Source organism: Pundamilia nyererei, unplaced genomic scaffold (genome assembly GCF_000239375.1).
Source record: "Pundamilia nyererei isolate P.nyererei 1_Seehausen unplaced genomic scaffold, PunNye1.0 scaffold00005, whole genome shotgun sequence".
NCBI lineage: Eukaryota > Metazoa > Chordata > Actinopteri > Cichliformes > Cichlidae > Pundamilia > Pundamilia nyererei.
Genome location: NW_005187406.1, coordinates 7,936,814 through 7,956,224, shown reverse-complemented (window position 1 = coordinate 7,956,224; position 19,411 = coordinate 7,936,814). Strand labels below are relative to the sequence as shown.

The 19,411-nt window shown below is 38.5% G+C and overlaps 1 protein-coding gene across 2 annotated transcripts; it reads left to right on the top strand.

Moving 5' to 3' along the window:
• Positions 1 to 4,042: 4,042 nt before the first annotated feature.
• Positions 4,043 to 7,200, top strand: mrpl27 (mitochondrial ribosomal protein L27). Of its 2 annotated transcripts, none has more exons than XM_005721939.2 (4): positions 4,043 to 4,315; positions 4,789 to 4,917; positions 5,374 to 5,441; positions 6,513 to 7,200. In XM_005721939.2, the coding sequence occupies exons 1-4, from the start codon at positions 4,261 to 4,263 to the stop codon at positions 6,717 to 6,719; spliced, it is 459 nt and encodes a 152-aa protein (XP_005721996.1). In that variant the 5' UTR covers positions 4,043 to 4,260; the 3' UTR covers positions 6,720 to 7,200. The 2 variants fall into 2 exon arrangements, with proteins under 2 accessions (XP_005721996.1, XP_005721995.1); XM_005721938.2 differs by having other exon boundaries at positions 4,172 to 4,300.
• Positions 7,201 to 19,411: the final 12,211 nt, after the last annotated feature.

The following is a 19,411-nucleotide window of genomic DNA, read 5'->3' as shown; positions in this document are numbered from 1 at the left end:
TATAAAGGCAGCTTATGTAGGGAAGTGCAGTGTGTAATGATTTATGAGATGAATCGTCATCGACCACTAAATCACTCAGAAATTTAATTTCTACAATACTTAGTTAACACAACAAAACACAACACACATGTATTTCAAAATTTGGGTTCTTTGAGACCTGTAATGTAAATAGGCGTGTTTATAAAGCACGTTGGGTCAGCTTCTGTTGTTTAAATGTGCTATATAAAATAGTTGTGACAGTCAATACAAAAAGGTTGAGATATTTTTCATAGTCCATGTTTGAGGTGTATTTTTTTCATTTCCTAATAAATAATAGATTTAACACAATTCAGTGGGCTATTTGCTGAACTTGGAGGACAGAAACAAAGTATTGATCCTATTGCAATAGTGCTGATCTAATGCCAATACCAATTTTGGTATCGATAACTGGATCGATACGCCCTCCTGATTTGGATCACAGATTTTTGCGCTTGGCATAAGCTGGTGTGTGGCTGGACTAGAATGACATTTCAGGTAGAGGATGAGGACGACATGGATTAGGGAGAGTTGATGCCGGTTGGTGAAAAGGAGTCACGAAGAGAGAAACAGAAGAGTGGATGGAAATTTATTAGGAACACAGAGCAGCAAACAAAAATTTAGAGGAAATAGTTCAGACGAAGGTAGTGTGGTCTGGAAAGAGATTATAAGAGTTTAAAATAGTCCTAAAATTCAGCAAGGAGGATGGGGGGGTGCAGTTGAGCCCAATAATTTTTTTGCACAAACTGAAAAAGAGAGAGGTCACACTATCTAAAATCCTTATAGATGGAAGTCTTTTAATAGCAGTTGTGTCTGTATCTTTTTGTTTTAATATCCCAACATTTCAGGCTACTTCAAATTCAAATTCAAATTTTATTTGTCACACACACACAACCATACACAGTATGACATGGGGGTGAAATGCTTGTAGCTGTACAATGCCCGACCATTAAATGACAGACGAAAAGTTTTACAATATTTACAATTTACTACAAAAATTTACAAATTAACTTAGGAATTTACAGTAAAGAATGTGCAAATAGCAGAAGAGATTATAAAGATAAGGATTATAAATTATAGGAATTATAGGATTATAGGAAATGTGTGGTGGTGCGTGTGGTGACGTGTGTGAGAGTCCAGTCTTATAGTGACGTGTTTGGGAGAGTCCAGTCCTACACCTGGTTCAGGCCCCGAATAGCCTGGGGGAAGAAGCTCCTCCTCATTCTCTCTGTTTTGGCCTTAAGGGAGCGGAAGCGCTTCCCAGACCTCAACAGTGAGAAGAGTCCATTGTTGGGATGGGAGAGGTGCATCATAATCTTCCTAGCTTTGGACTTGCACCGCTTGGTGTAGATGGACAGCAGGTCAGGGAGCTCTGATTGAATGATGCGTTCTGCCGAGCGCACCACCCTTTGCAGATCTCGTCTGTCCTGCTTGGTGCTGTTCCCAAACCAGGTGCAGATGTTTGACGTCAGGACGCTCTCGATGGTGCAGGAGTAGAAATAAAACATAATGATCAAAAAGGAGCAGTAACTGAAGAATTAAAGAAGAAGAAAAATCTGGTACACCTAAATGATGGAAGTGGTACAAGAAGCAATGTCCTCGATGGTACGGAATAACCAGTTGATCTCACATTAGTATCGGGTTCACTGGTATGTGTTTCTTCATGGCAGGTAGTTAAAGAAACAAGAGCAGGAAATGACAGAACTACAGAGGAGTGTGATACAGGCGGCGTACAAAAAGCGATGTTTTAGTTCTGCAGATTGGAAGACATTTAGACTTGTTAGTGACCAGCAGATGCAAAAAATTTTTATGAATGTTAATAATGATGATTTAAATTCTTCTGTCTGCAATGCTATTCAAGAAGCAGCAAACCAGAGTAGAAAGAAGATAAGAGCAAAAAGAAGATTGTACCCGAGGGAACAAAGGAATGTGATAAAGCAATTAAGAGCTGAAATAAAGCTTTTAAGATATTAAAAAGGAATCAGAATTCTCAGAATATTATTGAACATAAAAGGTCACAGGCTAATGTAAGAAGAACCATTAAAAATGACAAGGAAGCTGCAGCAGAGAATCATGAAGAGAAGGCAGGTGTGCTAGTAGAAACTTTTGCTAAAGTTCGTTTAAATAACAATAGTGACGACGGGAAAATAGGTAGAGGCATTACAGATCTAGAAAATGACACAAAGGATTTCTTGAATATACCGTTTGCAAAGACAAAGCATCAGGTTTGTTATACAATGGTTTACATAAACCAGGGAAGGATGATACAAAACCAGGAAACTACAGACCAATAACTTTAACATCTAATGTCTGCAAAATAATGGAGAGAATGGAAAATGAAATACTATATAAATAAAGGATAAAGGATTTATGGCGAAATATCAGAGTGGTTTTAGAAGAGGGCGATGTGGATCCAGCATCCTTAAGCCACAGGTGTATTGGCAGTTTTCTTTTATATAGAAAAAGCATATGATGTGGAGAGAAGGTCTATTAACTAGTATAAATGGTCAGTTGTACTTGTATTTTTCTGTCTTTTTAACAGACAGTCAAATATTACTATTAGTTAGGTATTAGATTACAGGTGTATAGCATATAATTCAGCAGGATAAAATCCGAAGAGAGCAGCTAACACTCAACTACTGGGCAAATCTACAGGGACATGAACAAGATCATCCAAGATTAGCTGGGAAATAGAGAAAAGAGGAATACAGAGCTTTGGCTGGACGGTGAGTAGGAAAGCAACTCAATTTAATCTGGATCAGGTCAGAAGAAAAAGGACGCGGTTTTTATTTTAAACTCACATACAATGCAGATTCATCAAACACTTTACAGAGTCAGTTTGATGGGACTTATGGTTACTTTTGTGGGTACCAGCACAATATGGAATTAAAGGAAATTAAATCTCTGTTTCTACCATCCATCCATTCGCTTCCGCTTCTCCTTTTCAGACCCTGAAAAGGGCTATGACAGCTGGGAGAGGCGGGGTACACCCTGGACAGGTCGCCAGTCTGTTGCAGGGCTAACACACAGGGACAGACAACCATTCGCACTCACATTTATACCTAGTGGTAATTTGGATTATCCAATTAACCTATCCCCACAAGCTGCATGTCTTTTGGACGGTGGGAGGAAGCCGGAGTACCCGGAGGGAACCCACGCAAACACGGGGAGAACATGCAAACTCCACACAGGAAGACCCCGGCCTGATGGTGGAATTGAACTCAGGACCTTCTTGCTGTGCGGCAACAGTGCTAACCACCGTGCCTGTTTCTAACAATGACTGTGTTTTCTACAGTCATTGGTTTCTACACTCATTTTCTATGAGCGCTTGATCTTTGTTGTATATTTGCTGCTATGACAACTCAATTGCCTACTGGGATTAATAAAGTCTCTCTGATTCTGATTCTGAAATGACAGATAGAACAGGAAAGAAAGCCACAATAAGTCACTCAGTGTCAGCATGACAGATATTAACAGCATAATAAGGCATATAATAAGAAAATGAAGAAGAGGTGGAAAAAGCAATGGGATGAAAAAAGAAAAGGAAGGTTGGTTTTACAAAATCCAAAGGAAAGTAGGAGAGAGGAGAAGCACAGGAAGGAACAGCATAGAGAAGATCACATCTTTGACTTGGGCATACAGGTTTAAACAGCACATTATTTTTAATAGGATAGCATTATACAGGAAAATATGACAGCAATAGAGAAGATGAGACCATAGAGCGTGATTTAGTGCATTATCGGAAATATGAGGTTGAGAGAAGACAGCTAATCCAAAAATGTACATGAAAATGAAACGGGACTTTGTTGATTTATTTCAAAAGAGCTCAAGAAGTGTCTCAGCAGGCCATATTGTGCTCTTTAACACACCATGGGGTTTTTTTGGTTTGGTTTTTTTTTTGTAATTTCGGTCCACATTCCATACCAAATGGTGGCGGTAATGCACCGTCGTTGTTTGAAAACCGCCAACAGAAATAACAGAAGGAAGAAGAATAAGTTGTTTGTTTGTTTTTTTCCCAACAAGCCTTTATTCAACATATGTACAAACAAACAAAGGCATCTATTTGTCAACTGAAATCACGTATCTTAACTGCAATGCAGGTATACTTATATGTTCATTTAACAGAAGAAGAAGTAGTGCATTTTGGTCTCTATTTCGGACTTTTCTGTATTTCTTGAGGAACTTGAACGTAGCAAAGGTAAACGGATGTGACGCGGGTGAATGACGTAGGCAACATTGCTCAAGATGGCTACGCTGGTGTCGTTAATGGTCAAGTCCAGAACAGGTATCAAACATTTCAGTGAGTGCGGCAAACTTTCAAACGGACATTACAGATTATTGTTCACACGAGCGGCTTTGAAGTTTGCGCAAGTGCTTCTGTCGAAGTGTAACTTGGCAACCACTGTGTCCTAACTTGTCTGCACGTGAGGTAGCGCTGAATGTCACGATGCAGATCAAATGAAGAGCGAATAGGATTTGTTCTTTTAAAATATTAACGTACACGTCACTGTTGATGCAATTTATTGATTCTCCTCAGTTCTGCTAGTTTAAGATACGTGGGACACGTCTCAATAAATGCAATATAGATCGTGTTCACTGTAAGCTAACCCTGTGTGTTGATTGAAGACCTCATACCACTAGGTAACAGTCAGGGCATAATAGTGGGGCAATATCATGTCCTACATATAGATTTTTTTAAAAAAGTGTCACGTGCCGAAACTGGATTTAAAGCGAAAAAAACTCAAGTGAACGCGCTTGTTTTTCTGATTTCAGGTTTGTTGGTACCTGGTCAGCTCTCTCTGCTGGACTCGGTGAGGTTTGCGTCTAAGAAAGCCGGCGGCAGCAGCAAGAACCTCGGAGGAAAGAGCCCTGGAAGAAGATATGGCTTCAAGAAACAAGATGGTAGAAGCAAACAATTATATCCATATATTTGTATTCCAAGTTAGGACCTGTTCTAGCCTGCAGTATTGGGATGTGCAGGTGAAGTTAACAGGATGTGGGACAGTTAATGTATTTTTGTGCTTTCCATTAGTTTTTATTAGCATTTAGTTTTAATGTTTGCTTGTGGGTTTTTTTCCAGAATGGGTCTGCTCTATTCAGTTTAGTTTATATTGGTTTCATGTTTAGCTTTTGTTATTATGATATGAGCAGCATTTGTCAGATTGAGAAATTCAGAAGAATGCAGTGATACAGCAATACAGACACTTGACACATGTCACTGATGGCTTCTAAAACTGGTGGCATTGCTGAATTTGACTTTTCATAGCGTAAGCAAGAAGTGTATACAATAGCTAGAATTGGCATAAAAGGTCGGGGCTCGAATTAATTTTCTATTTTTCCCCCTCTTCCGTGTGGTAGGAAATTTTGTCCATGCTGGTAACATCCTTGCAACACAGAGGCTGATGCGGTATCACCCAGGAGCTCATGTAAGTTGCACACTATCCAAAAATGTTGGTGTGATGGACTTTCAGCCTAGAATTAAAAGTTTCATCTTAACACCACACTGTCAACAGTTAGTTCCATGTGGCACTGTGAGCTGTAGGGATGGGTATCGAAACCCGGTTCTTGTTGAGAACCGGTTCCCACTGTTTCAATTCCTTGGAATTGTTTGCCATTTTTGCAAACGATTCCCTTATCGATTCCAGTCGCCCCGAATGACGTCACCATGTTGCGGAGCGTCATTTACCTGGCAGGAAACACGGCGCCTAAGCGGCTCAAACGCACAAAAGTTTGGTTATACTTTACGAGAACGGATGACAACAGGGAAACTTGCAAAGTAGATATTTCATTTAAGGGAGGAAACACTACGAATATGCAAAAGCATTTGCTCACAAAACACACGATGACCTTAAATGAATGTCGTGTTTTTAATTCCGCTCCGGACTCGTGAATCTCAGCCCAGCAGCAGCGGTAACGTTTGCACGTCCTCGCCCGTTAATGCGGCAGGTAAATAATCAACAGTGCATATTATGATAGCGCGATCTGCCTTATTACAAAACCTGCCATTACTGTGCATTTAGGTGACCATGATGAGAGAGACAGAGTCTGGCTCAGATGCTGGCAGTTCTCGCTGCAGTCTACCGGTAGCGTCTCCTTTCAGGCCAGGATAGACGAATGTCACAGAGCAGTGACTCAGTTTGTGGTCAAAGCCTTGCACCCATTTGCCACAGCAGATGATTTTCAGTAAGTGAATGTGTTTAATTGTAGGCAGGGACATTACTGGATATTCTTGTGTAATTGCTACAGAATAATTTATGTTAAAAGTTGTTCAAAGAGAAGATATAAAACAAAGTTCTAGGCTAATCGACCTTAGTGTTCTCCTTTTTTAAAAATAAGAATCGATAAAGAAGCGAATCGTTAAACAGAATCGAAAATGGAATCGGAATTGTGAAAATCTTATCAATACCCATCCCCAGTGAGCTGTGGCAGATAGTGAAGAGCTGGTGTAACTGCTTTTCATCTTGTTTGACTGCTGGTCCTTTTTCCTTGCCCTGAAGGTTGGAATGGGAACCAACAAGACACTCTTTGCTCTGGAGGATGGCTATGTCAGGTTCACTAAGGAGGTCTATGTCCCAGCACCACGGAGCCCAGAGGCTACTCAGGTCATCACCAAGCTGCCAAGAGGAGCCGTCCTCTACAAGACTTTCATCAATGTCCTTCCAGTCAAGCAGGAGGGTAAATTCAAGCTAGTGGACATGGTCTAAAACTGAGCACATAGAGCTCATTCATATGTTGGTCAGGATTGTTTAGGATTCACCCTGACTTGGATTCCAGGGATTTCAAGAGGATGGCTGCTGACCTCAAAGATCTTTCCTGGGATCCCTGGAGTTACACGACTCTCTCAGTCTGACTTATAAACAAAATAATTTTACAATTTCTTTACAAAACAGAAATGAAGAAAGACATCTGTTGTTTCATTCGGTATAAGTCTTTGAGACGAGAGTTAAAACTGGTATGAATCCAATATTTCATGGTGTCATTCCAGTAGTCCATGATACAGGAAGTGTGATGAAAATAAATGTACAGTACATGACAAGTAAAGTGAAGAGAGTAAATTATGATTGTAAACTGGACTCAGTTCACACAGGAATTCCCATCAGACTGAACTGAGGCGTCATTGCTGTCATACTGAATATACATATATTTAGTGTATTAAAGTTTTCTATGTGAAAGTCTTACATTGAATGAGTTGTGTCAAGAGCCTTATTGTGTTTAAGTGCTGTGAGTTTTCAGAGTAGAAAAGCACTCTACAGGTCTCCGTGTAAGTTTTTAAAGGGGCAAAAAAAAAAATCTATTTCTAGACATTGCACAAAGTTGTATAGGAGATATGACTTGTCTGCATTTGTCCTTACTCTTTGATTGTGAATAGGCTTCTGTTTACTGACAGAGGGATCTGTTGCTATTGTTATAGTTGTGCAACAGGGTCAACTATAGTGTCCTTACACCAGGTAATTGAACATGCCACCAATTTTCTAAGTAAATATATTTCTAAAGGTTTTAATGACATTAAATTCTCACCAGACGTCAGTATCAGCTCATCCGCTCCAATCATACAAAGGAATCAAACCATAAGTGTCAATAAATTATGTCTAATAATGGAAAAATGACACAGGGAAAGTGAAAAACATAGAAAAAAGGAAGGAAGGTGTGAAAAGTCATGACACCAGCTGAAATCTATCAGTGATTAAAAAACAATCCTGCCACTTAGTGCAAATTAATATCAGCTGGTTCAGTCCCAGGTGATGGCCTTAATAAGGTATCTTGTTACCAAGGTTTCATGATGGGCAAAACCAATGAGTACTTTCAAAATCTTTGGAACCTTATTGTTGCAAAAAAAAGAAAGAAAACAGTAAGTACCTCAACCACCATGGCTTGTGTGCATGCTCACCATGCAAGACTCCATTAATGAGAAAAAGCAGGTTGAAAGCTTGCTGAACAACATTTAGACAAACCTGTGTCATCATGGTGTGTGGTCATTTTTCACCATGGCACAATTGAAGAAAGGCTGAAGGGTGGACATTTAAGCAAGAGAATGATCCCAAACACAGACAAGGAAACTCTTATGTGGTTTCAGACAAAGAAAATAAAGCTGCAAGAATTACCCAGCTAATCATCTGACCTCAATCCAAAATCTATGAAAAGAACTAAAGCTCAGAGTTCATAAAAGGGGCCCACAGAACCTGACTGTGGGCAAATGAGTGAATCCCGCCTGAGCAATGCATGGGACTAACCTCTCCATACAGGAGGCATCTTAAAGCTGTCATCACCAACATACGCTTTTAGTATTAAATACAGTTCAGTAAGCGTTATCAGTACTTTTTTCCAGTGTCATTTCTCATTAATACACATGATTTAATTTATGGACATCTATGGTTTGATTTCGTTGCATGTGTGGATTGGATGAGTTGAGAATTTCAAGTCAATAGCACATTTACAAATATACTCATCTGGAAATCTGGTGACACGTTCAATGTTCATTTTACTTGCTGTATATACTTCTTTTCATCCAATGCCTAATTCCTTGTATCACTAATCTAGAACCAGCTTAGTGATGGTGTGATCAGCATTAGGACAGAAAAATATGTAAAGGAAAAATGGTGCATTTACTCCAATAATTAATTAACCAAGAAGTGTCACAAGTGGAAAGTAGGTGGTTTTGTTTATAGCTTAAATGTAACTAGGTTGATTAGAATTGGGTAAAATCAAACAAACACTCATTTACCCATAGAACCATACTCTTTAATATGCTAGAGAATGTTTAAAATGTTTATAACAGTATGCCTAAAATATTCTCCTATATGTGGACACTTGCAGAATGCAGGGAAGCTTTTCTGACCCAGAATCATTTGCACAGCTTTACATTCAGCAAAACTGTGAAAGGAACATCTTAAGTATGGTGGATCAGTTTTATGCAAACTCCACAAAACGGTGTTTACTGTCTGATGGAAGCTGGAGTACTAAAAAGTACAAAGAGGTCTGATTTGAAATGAAGGGTTGATATTTTTTTCTGGTGCTCTATTTTTATATCTAATTAAGTTTAAAAAAACAACCACAAGATGGCACATCTATCTCACCTGTTACAGACGAGGATAAAACATCCAATGAAACTTGATGTTTTGGTTAAAACTGCTTTTTACAACAAAGCAAGGGGACTTTCAACATAGGATTTCTAAATATAGCAGTTTATTTGTTTTCTTAGAGAGCATAAATTATTTCTATTTGCACACAATAACAAAATAATTTCAGAAAAACGGGTTAATTTTAGGGTTAATATTTTTAGCCTCCTAGTGTGTAATGATGTGCTTTAGCTTTTTAATGCTCAGACTAATAAAATCAAGTTAACAAGTTATCAGTGTACATACAGTATAAAATCTCTAACAAGGGTTTGACCTTTAACTTGACAAGCATCAAGTCAAAAAGAAAACTGCTGCTGCTCACAAAGAAGGAAATGGATATAGAAAGTTATCGCAGCATTTCTAAGAACCGGACTGAGAAGTATGCAAGAATATTAAGAAAACAGAACAAAATACAGTCAACTTGGACGTCAGACTGTAAAATATTCATTAAGTTAAATGGAACACCAGTGCAGGCTAAGGTTCTAGTCATCAAGAAGATGACAGAAAATATATAATAATATAATATAGAAAAATATAACTGCTAAATCAGAATGCAAAGCAGTGCTAAATATGATGGGACCGTCTAAGCTGCACAACCAACTCAGACGTCTGACAGTTTTCAACTAACAACTCATATAGATATTGAACATAAGACATTGGTGTATGACAGCAACATAGATCCTGATTGTGATTTCTTTAATAATAAGACAAATGAATTCAATTATTATACAAACGAACAACTTAAAAAGAAAATCAAGGTATAAAAGGGTATAACAATGGTCCACTTTAATAGTCGAAGCTTATATGCAAACTTTCAATCCATCAAAGACTACATAACACAGTTTGAACAGCCATTCAAGGTGACCTGGATAACTCCTGGAAAAGAAGAAGACTTTAAAATAAATGGATATGAATTCCTTCATGTAGACAGGATCAACAAGAAAGGAGGTGGGGTGGCACTTTACACTGATAAAAACCTAAAGTATGAAAGAATGGGAAGAATGACGACTGTTATTGATGGAGTGATGGAATGTTTATCAGTGGAAATAAGTATGGAAAAAAGGAAAAACCTAAATGTCAGTTGTATATACAGAACATCAGGATCTAAGGTTGAGATATTTAAGGATAATATGGAGGACTTATTTACAAATATAAATCAGAAAAGAATGTTTATCTGTGGGGACTTTAATGTTGACTTATTGAATCCAAATCATAATAAGAGTACAGAAGAATTTATTAATTCCATGTACAGCATCGGTTTATTTCCACTGATAACAAGACCGACCAGAATAACATCTCATTGCGCAACTCTATTAGATAATACATTTACAAATATAATAGAAGGAAAGATAAAAAGTGGGCTATTAATCAACGATATAAGTGACCATTTACCTGTCTTTGCATCTTATAATTGCCATTATAAAGTGAACAACGATGGACATAAGATTATTTACAAAAGAATAAGAACAGAGAAGACATTAAATGAACTTTTAAAGCAAGATTGGAATATTGTATATGAACAAACAGAAGTTAAAGCTTACGAAGTATTTTTAAGAACATTTAACACATTACTTGATAAAAACTGCCCAGTAATTGAAATCAACAGGAAACACAACTATGTAGGAAGACCATGGATGACTAAAGGACTACAAAATGCCAGCAAAAAAAAGAATACCCTATATCGAGAATTCATAAAAAAAGAGAACCATAGAAACTGAAAGGAAGTATAAAACTTACAAAAATAAATTAACTAATATAATGAGATCCTGTAAAAGAGAGTATTTCATTAAAAGGTTAGAACACAATAAAGATAACACAAGAGGTATATGGAATGTATTAAACAGTATTGTATGGGTGGCAAGACAATGTGAAGGGGACCAAATGGAAAAAAACAACCACACGAGCCTTCAATTGTTTTCTAAGCTTTAAATATATTCTCTCTTTTTATGGTACAGAGGTTTTTCATCATGCTCACCAGCAACACATCTAAAAATAACCACACAAGCCTCTCAACAAACCCCTCCTTAAATAGATGCTGGTCATACCATCACCAATAAAATGTAAAAGGTCTTCCCACCCACACAGCCCAGCTACAAAAACCTATACAGTGAAATACTGCGGTTATTTTGACACACCTCACAAATATCTGATTACAAAACACCCCCCAGCTAAACAATATCCCAACTAACTAAATCACTCCCCCCAAAATTCAACCCACTCCCCCCTCAGCTCTCATCAGATGGTTCAACTCCATTCAGGTGAACATCATTAGGCCATAATCATGTGTGCACTCCATGACTAAGGCCTTCAGGAAGTTGATTTCAAGGGAGGGAGAGAGAGAGAGAGGTTAACGGACTTCAAAACAAAAACATAACAAAATCAAAACTTCCTATCAGACACTGTGAGTGCGTACATCACTTAGTGAGGGAGATGCTCCCCAGCACCACCACAATAATAATAATAATAATAATAATAATAATAATAATAATAATAATAATAATAATAATGGATTGGATTTATACAGCGCTTTTCAAGGCACTCAAAGCCACTTTACAATGCCACTATTCATTCACTCTCACATTCACACACTGGTGGAGGCAGCTACAGTCAAAAATGAATCAAGGAATAATGATTACCCTGGGTACTTTATAGAAGGGACAAGAAGTATTAATAACATGAAAGAGATAGTAAATGGTTTTAATGAATTCTTCGTAAATATAGGGCCAAAACTGGCAGAAGAAATAAAGGTTGATGAACAGAAAGGGACACTGGTGAAAATATTCAAAGGAATAGAATAGTGTTGTAGTGCTATTTTGGGTTTTTTGGTTTTTTGTGGGGGGGGGGGGTTTCCATAACTTGTGAATCTGCAAATTTACACATTCTGTATTTTTCATATGAAAGAAACTATACTGTGGCGGGGCTTGCTTATTTCTTGTTTTTGATTTATGTATGTTTTGTTTTGTTTTGCTTTACTTTTGTTTCATAAGTTGTTTGTTTAATTTAAGACTAAAAGAAAATTAAATGAATGAGAGGTAAAACTTGAGGGGGTACAACATTAAAGTCAGGCTCAAGTCCTTGAAGGAGTATGTCCTTAATATGATAAGGTTTCAGGAAAAGTGGGTCTGGACCACTTTGTCTTCCAACATGACAACAACCCACAACATATATCACTCCTAGTGAAGAAGTACCTCCAGTGAACATTAGCAAACGGCCTGCACGAAGCAAATAGACTAAATGATTGACAATGATTATGGTCATGGAGGCTAGTATTTTTGGGAGTGGTAACTTTTTGTGAAATAATTTTGCTACTGTGCGCAAAGTAATCTGTTCTCCATGTACTTTGATTTAAGCCCACAATGGTCCAAATTGAACAAATCACGGTGTAAACCAGTCATTGATGCACCAACTTTTGCTGACCTACAGAAAATGGTTTTGTTTGTTTAGGGGAGGGGGAGGTTTCATTCTTATGGGAAAGCATTTTATTAGCAGAGCAGGTGGTGTTTTTTTAAATTACTGATTTAATCTAATAAGTGAACACAATGCTGCAGTCATTAGCGCCCTCATTTCACAGCAAGAACCTTCTAGACTCAAACCTTAACCAGGGCTTTGCTGTGTGGACTTTGCATGCTGCCCCTTTGGGGATACTCTGACGTAATTAGTGAGACTAAATTGGCCCTATTGTGTACTCTGTGTCATACTCAGTGTCTGCTGCAATAGCCCTCCCCATAACTGGATAAGCAATTAAAAAAATTAAGCCAGAATGATCTCCCACCACCAGTATCATTTCCTGCACAGTCCTTCAGTAACTGATGAATTTATTCCCTCAATGGCACTTTGACATCACCAAGCATTTTTTAATCCAGTGCCAAACCATATAAATAACAACAACAACAATAATAATAACACATGATAATGTACAAAATAAATGTGCATCTATATCACACAGACTGTACAAACTGTTATAAATATGGACAATGCAACATAGCACAACCAGTTTACTTTTTTCTTCTTTTAGCTGCTCCCAGTCACCACAGTAGATCATCTGCCTCCATTTCTGTCACACCAACCCTGCAAGTCCTCCTCACTACATCTATTAACTTTTACTGAGGTCTTCCTCCTCCATATTCAACATCTGTTGGCCAGTAGATCCACTGTCTTCTCTGTGCACATGTCCAAACCATGTGAACCTTGTCTTATTAACTCTGCCACCTTCAGTTCTGGCTCTTGTTATTTGTGTCTTTTTGTTAATTTCACCATCTTCAAACCAAACCAGATAATCTGAGTCACAGCAGATGACTCAGATCTCACCCTATTCTTGCACTGACTTCTGTCACACCAGTCTTCTGCATATTCTCCTTTTTTACATCCATGAAATTTCTATGTGGTCTTGGCAGCTCCAACATTAAAATAAGACCCAGATTTCAATAACAACAACAATAACTGAGCTTATTATTATGTAAGCTTATGTAAACTCTCTTGCTTAAATAATTTGCTCTGGGATAAATAAAATATTCTGATTCTGGTTAATTATTGTTTTAGCCCATTTACAGACTTACAAGCACCTACGCATAATCCACCTAATCAAACCCATGTGCAGTCATAAACATATAAACAATTCAATACTTAATTTACAGGAGAGTAAGAAAACATGAACTAATGAAACAATGCATTGTCCTCATACTTTTAATATTTGTTTCTAAATCTTATAAAAGAAGATATTTCCTCCATTATATTAAAAACATTGTTCAGTTTTAAGGTTGGACTCACTACACCCACACCTAGAGCTTTGTCTGGTGTAGCCAAGTGGTAGAAGGCTTCCACTTTGGTGGTCTCAGGATCTCATCTGTACTTTTTGCAGATTACGTGCCCTCCAGCTCGTACTGGGAGCAGCTGAGTTTTATTCATTTGCCAAGACCCGTTATTCCTTCACATAAAAGCCAGCTGCCATTATGACCCGGTTATGGGCACTTCCTGGGTAGGGTGTTCTGGGCATACTCAACACTCATTGGAGGACAGCCCAATGATCATTTTTTGAATTGATTATCCCATATCTTGCTTATCTCTGCACCTTCATATCCTACATTTCATTTTTAACCACATAAGTGCTTCATTAATCACTTGAAGGGGCTTATCTGGCTCTAACTGAAGATTTGTCCACACACTCATGCAATCTTGTGTATGCTCCACAGCAATGCACACACGGCTTGGTACTTAAACTGCACACGGGGATAAAAGATCTCTTTTTGTTTATATACATTGGCATTTACAATGCAAAGACTTTTCATCTTAATTTTTTTATTTAAAAAAAATCTTTACAGATAAATAAATATCATGTTCTGTGCCAGATCAGTTGTGAATAATCTGGATTAATCAGGAAAACAGTTTGTCTCTTGAAATGAGTTAAACAGGAACAGCTGTATTTTAGAGGTTTCTGAACAAGTGAGCGTAATGTGTGGTCCACTGAACAGGAGCTGGAATGCTGTCGTATGAGACAATGTGTGACGAAACATTTCTCCCACTGAAAACGCTACATCCAGATGAACAGAATCAACCTTTTGGTATCCACTGCTTACTCTGACAATGCACCAGAGAAGTTTACTTTTTAAAGCATAGCACTGTATATGTATTTGGATTTAAAGTATAGATGATCCTCCTAATAAAGAGTCTTAGAGTTTCTGAATACCAGGTCAGTGTGGACCATTCTCAATATATGTAAAAACATGCAAGTTTCAAAGTGCATCTTTGAGATGCTCTGTGGTTTTTTATTTCTATGGTAAATGTTTGATCTAGTTAAAGATCAAACATGCATTCATACCTTCCTCTCAAATGGAACTAACGGTCACTGGTGAACTCAGAACAGTTACTATTTGGAAACTGATGTTAAAGGAATAGACAATTCTGACAATGACAAAGTCATTCACATCATTAAGGAATGTACTGCTTGAGTCATGGTCATTATCATGAGAATACTCGAGAATCAGAGAGCTCAATCAGCAGTCTCAAAGCATAAGTACTCGCTTCCCACAACTCCTTTCCTTTCTCTGATGGCTCTGTTGTCGATCTACCAGCTGCAAAAGATGGAAAGTGCCCTCATGTTGTGGCTTGATGAAGAGCCTCCTCAAAGAGCATAATCCTTGAGGCCTGTGCAGTACATGGAAGTTGGCCTCTAGAGCCTCGCATATGATTGACTCTGCCATTGTGTGTCTTCAGCTGTCCTTCCAAGTGTGGTTTGACAGGTGAACATCCAATGACTGCTCATCTGTCAGACGCCCTATTGTAATGCCACCACTGGACTCTGGAGTGACAAATCACGCTTCTCTGTCTTGCAGTCTGGGGAATGAGTCTGGGTTTGGCGGTTGTCAAAAGAACGGTACTTGTGTAAAGTTTGGTGGAAGTGGGAATATGATGTAAGGTTGTTTTCAGGAGCTGGCCTCGGCCCCTCAGTTCCAGTGAAGGGAATTCTTAATGCTTCAGCACACCTAGACACTTTGGACAGTTTCGTGCTCCCAACTTTGAGGGAACAGTTTGGGGATAGTGCCTGTATTCCAACATATAGACACAGATAAGCAGGTTTGATGTGGAAGAACTTGACTGGCCTGCACAGAATCCTTTGTGATGTTCAACAGCAGGTCAGATTTGCTGTTAGACCCCACTTCCAGTCTTTATGCTAAGTGAGGCTAATTAGCTCCAGCTCATCTCGTCATGGCAGCCTATACGGTCAAAGTACCGGCCGATCATGCTCTAGATCTGTCTCTGCCTGTCCTCCTTATGAAAAAGCTCTTGCAAAGACATTGGTGGGAAATGTCCATCTAAGTGATAGTTATTTGGTATCCCGATGATGAACAGCCTTCTAGGAAGCTCGGTTTGACACACACAGACTATCCTTACCTTGGTCCAATAGTTCTCAAGTTCTGGGCAGCATTGTGCCCATTGTTGGCAATGCCGATCAAAGAATGCCTGCTGTTTTGGTGGGGAAGATATTCAAGAGAAGGCAGATTTAACAAAGTTATTACAAAGTAATGGCTTGATTTGGACCCACAGTGGTTAGTTTGTTTTACTCGTTATCTACTCACTCTTCACCAGATAAATTTTTATTTGTCTATACACCTACAATTTAAACAGTGCTAACCTCCTAAGCCCTAATCTAAGGCCCAATTGAATAACCTCTGTCTTATTTCATAAGACAAGCTAAATAATTAATAGCAGTGTAAATGGACTGAGTCTTATATAGCCCTTCTCTACTCTCCCGGAGTACTCAAAGCGCTGTAAACAACATGCCTCATTCACCCAATCACAAGCACTTGCTTCTATACTCAAGTGCAATCTAACCAACATTCACACTCCTATTGGAGAGCAACTTGGGGTTAGTATCTTGCCCAAGGATATTTGGCATGTAGCCTGGGGAAGCCAAGGATCAAACCACCAGCCTTCCAGTCAGTGGCTGATCTGCTCTACCACCTGAGCTACAGCCACCCCGGTGGTAGTTGGTACTCCTTACTGTGTACTCCTGTCTTCTATATGGTCTAAGCCTGCAACAGAGAGGTTCTTTTCTATAGATGACCACCACCACCATCAGGATCACCAAACAAAACAAACAAAGAGGTTTAGGACAGAGACAGAACAACAAGCTGTTACTGTTTCAGCTGTTTCAAGCTGCACATATAATATAGTTCATGCAGTGAACACAGCCATTTGGTACAACCAAGTTATTTACAATTCCTAAATATTGAACCTACAGACTTCTGCTTGTAAATTTTACTTGATCCAGTTCTCTTCATTTTTATTTAAAGATTTTGTGTTTTCATAAATGTATTAGCAATACATCTCACAGTACTTGATTTAAATTATAAGCCAAAATAATTGAAAGCATTAAAAGAAACCCACTGCTATGTAAACACGTAATATAGAAGAAGGATTATATTACTGTATTAATGTATTGTTACCTTAAACTTTGTAATGTTATACACAGTGATGCCAAAGCAACTTCAACTCAGAATACAGGCTTACTTGTGATTCTTAGAGTATATATTTTAAGGAACCAGCTCCCTGTTTGGATTTGGGGGACAGACACCCTCTCTACTTTTAAGATTAGGCTTAAAGCTTTCCTTTCTAATAAAGCATATAGTTAGGGCTGGATCAGCTGAGCCTGACCATTTCCTTAGTTACTAGGGTTAGTAGTACTGGGAGCTTCCCATGATGCCTGAGTAGTTCTTATTCACTCACCTTTTTTCAGTCACTGTGTTTATACACCACCTTACATTAAACATCACTAATTAATTTATGAGCTACAATGTGTCTTTTGTCCTGTCTTCCTCCCACTCACCTCCAACCAATAAGGGCTGCCCCACCCTCAAAATAGTTCTGCCGTATGTTTCTTCCACTTAAAAGTTTTTCCTTCCCACTGCTGTGGTGTGTCTGTTGCTCCGGAGGCAGAGAGCACAGAACAGAGATTAGCTGAACTGAGCTGTCTTTTTCTCAGCTGTGTGCAGAAAACAAGTAATTGCTCTCTGTTGATGTCAGTGAAAATTCAACTATTACTGAATCCATGTTACTCTGTTAGATGAATGCCTGAGTGTTGCAATGTGCTATTAAAAAGGCTCACACATAAATGTCAACAACAGAGACAGCTTGTCATCTGACAGTAAATACTGTTTTGTGTTCTGCATGTCATACGGGTCAGCTGTTCCACACTTCAGTTTCATACGGTGGAACAGTTTGTAATGAACCTTATGCGAAGTATAATAGCGAAGTTCTATGGTCTCACATCTGTCCGCTCCCTGGTGTTGCCGACTAAATCTAAGCTTGACATCACTTCCACTTTCCCACACTGTCAAGCTGTTTGTGACATCCCTGGTCTAGTCCAATCATCTTCTCCCGGCCTTTTTCAGGCCAATCAGCATTCGTGCCACATACTTTGAATCTCACTGCGCATCTGGCATTCTCCTTTGCCTTCGTGCAACCCACCCCCTCCTCATCACCGCCTCTCATCACTTAGGTTCCATCTAAGCCACTGTCTTCATCTCCACCACCAGCGTCTAGACTCTGGGGGGTCCTCCTCTAATCCCTATCACACCTGGGGTTCTGTTCCACTGAGTCAGGCCATTGGAGTCTAACCACCAAATATCTCTATCTTAATTCTCTACATCAATAAATCATGTTCATTCTTTCTAATGACCTCTCCTTATTGAAATAATAAAGCCCTCCTCTGGATAAATTACACAGAACCTTTTGCACTGTGCCCATTGATTATATCAGAAAAATGAGCCCTTAAATCAAAAGCATATTGATTCTCCTTTATTCTCCTCTCATGCTGTTTTCAGAGCGAAACATATGTTGAAACCTGAATTTACACTGGATTATTTGGCTAGTAGGCCTTCCACTCGGTTCCTTACATTTCCCCTTCAGGTCTGCTGAATTTTGAGCTGCTAATATGTGCAGCTCTGGGCAGAATGCTGTTTATTTCTAAAGTGAACTGGCTCCATCTTTGTAAATAAATTATAGTGCATTATTAGTAGATCTCAGTGTGATATTGCAGAAAATTTGCAATATGCAGTATCACAATAATTTGCCCTGCCTGTTGTGATCCAATTGACCAACTCATTTCCTCCTCCCTAGGATTTCTATAAATGCAATAACAGTCACTGAACTGAACTGAATAATCCCAAAGCCTACAATACAAAAACAAACATTATTAATTGATTATAATTAACCTTAATATAGATTTATGTTCTTCAGGGCAGACAGCATCCTAACAAGTAGGGTTTTTTCAGCAGTTACAATTAACATTTACATGTTCTGCACTAAGTCATTTATTATGTTGATTGTTTTTCATAAATGAACTCAAGGACATCACAGTGAATTATGGCATTTTCGCCTCTCCTTTCATAAGGGATGAAAGGAAATGAATGAATAATAATAACAATAATAATAATTTTCAACTACTTTAACAGAATTTCCCAAATGAAACATTTGTTATCTTATCCTGTCTCATTGTTATTTCTACTAAAACAACTATAACTAAACGGAACATACATTCGTCTCCGTTTTTTAATATCATAGTATAATATCATTGTTTTGGAAATATACACAGAGATCCAAAGTACTGGGTAAAATAAATGATGTCGAACTTTATAGAACGAATATCTGAACTCTTGAAAGAAAAACCACCACAACAAAAAAGTGACAGCCATTCAATCCTTCTCGGTCCATCCTCTGACCACTCATGCAGCGTGATGTGCGTGAATCACGACATACCATCATGTGGAGTGATGTAGGCAGAA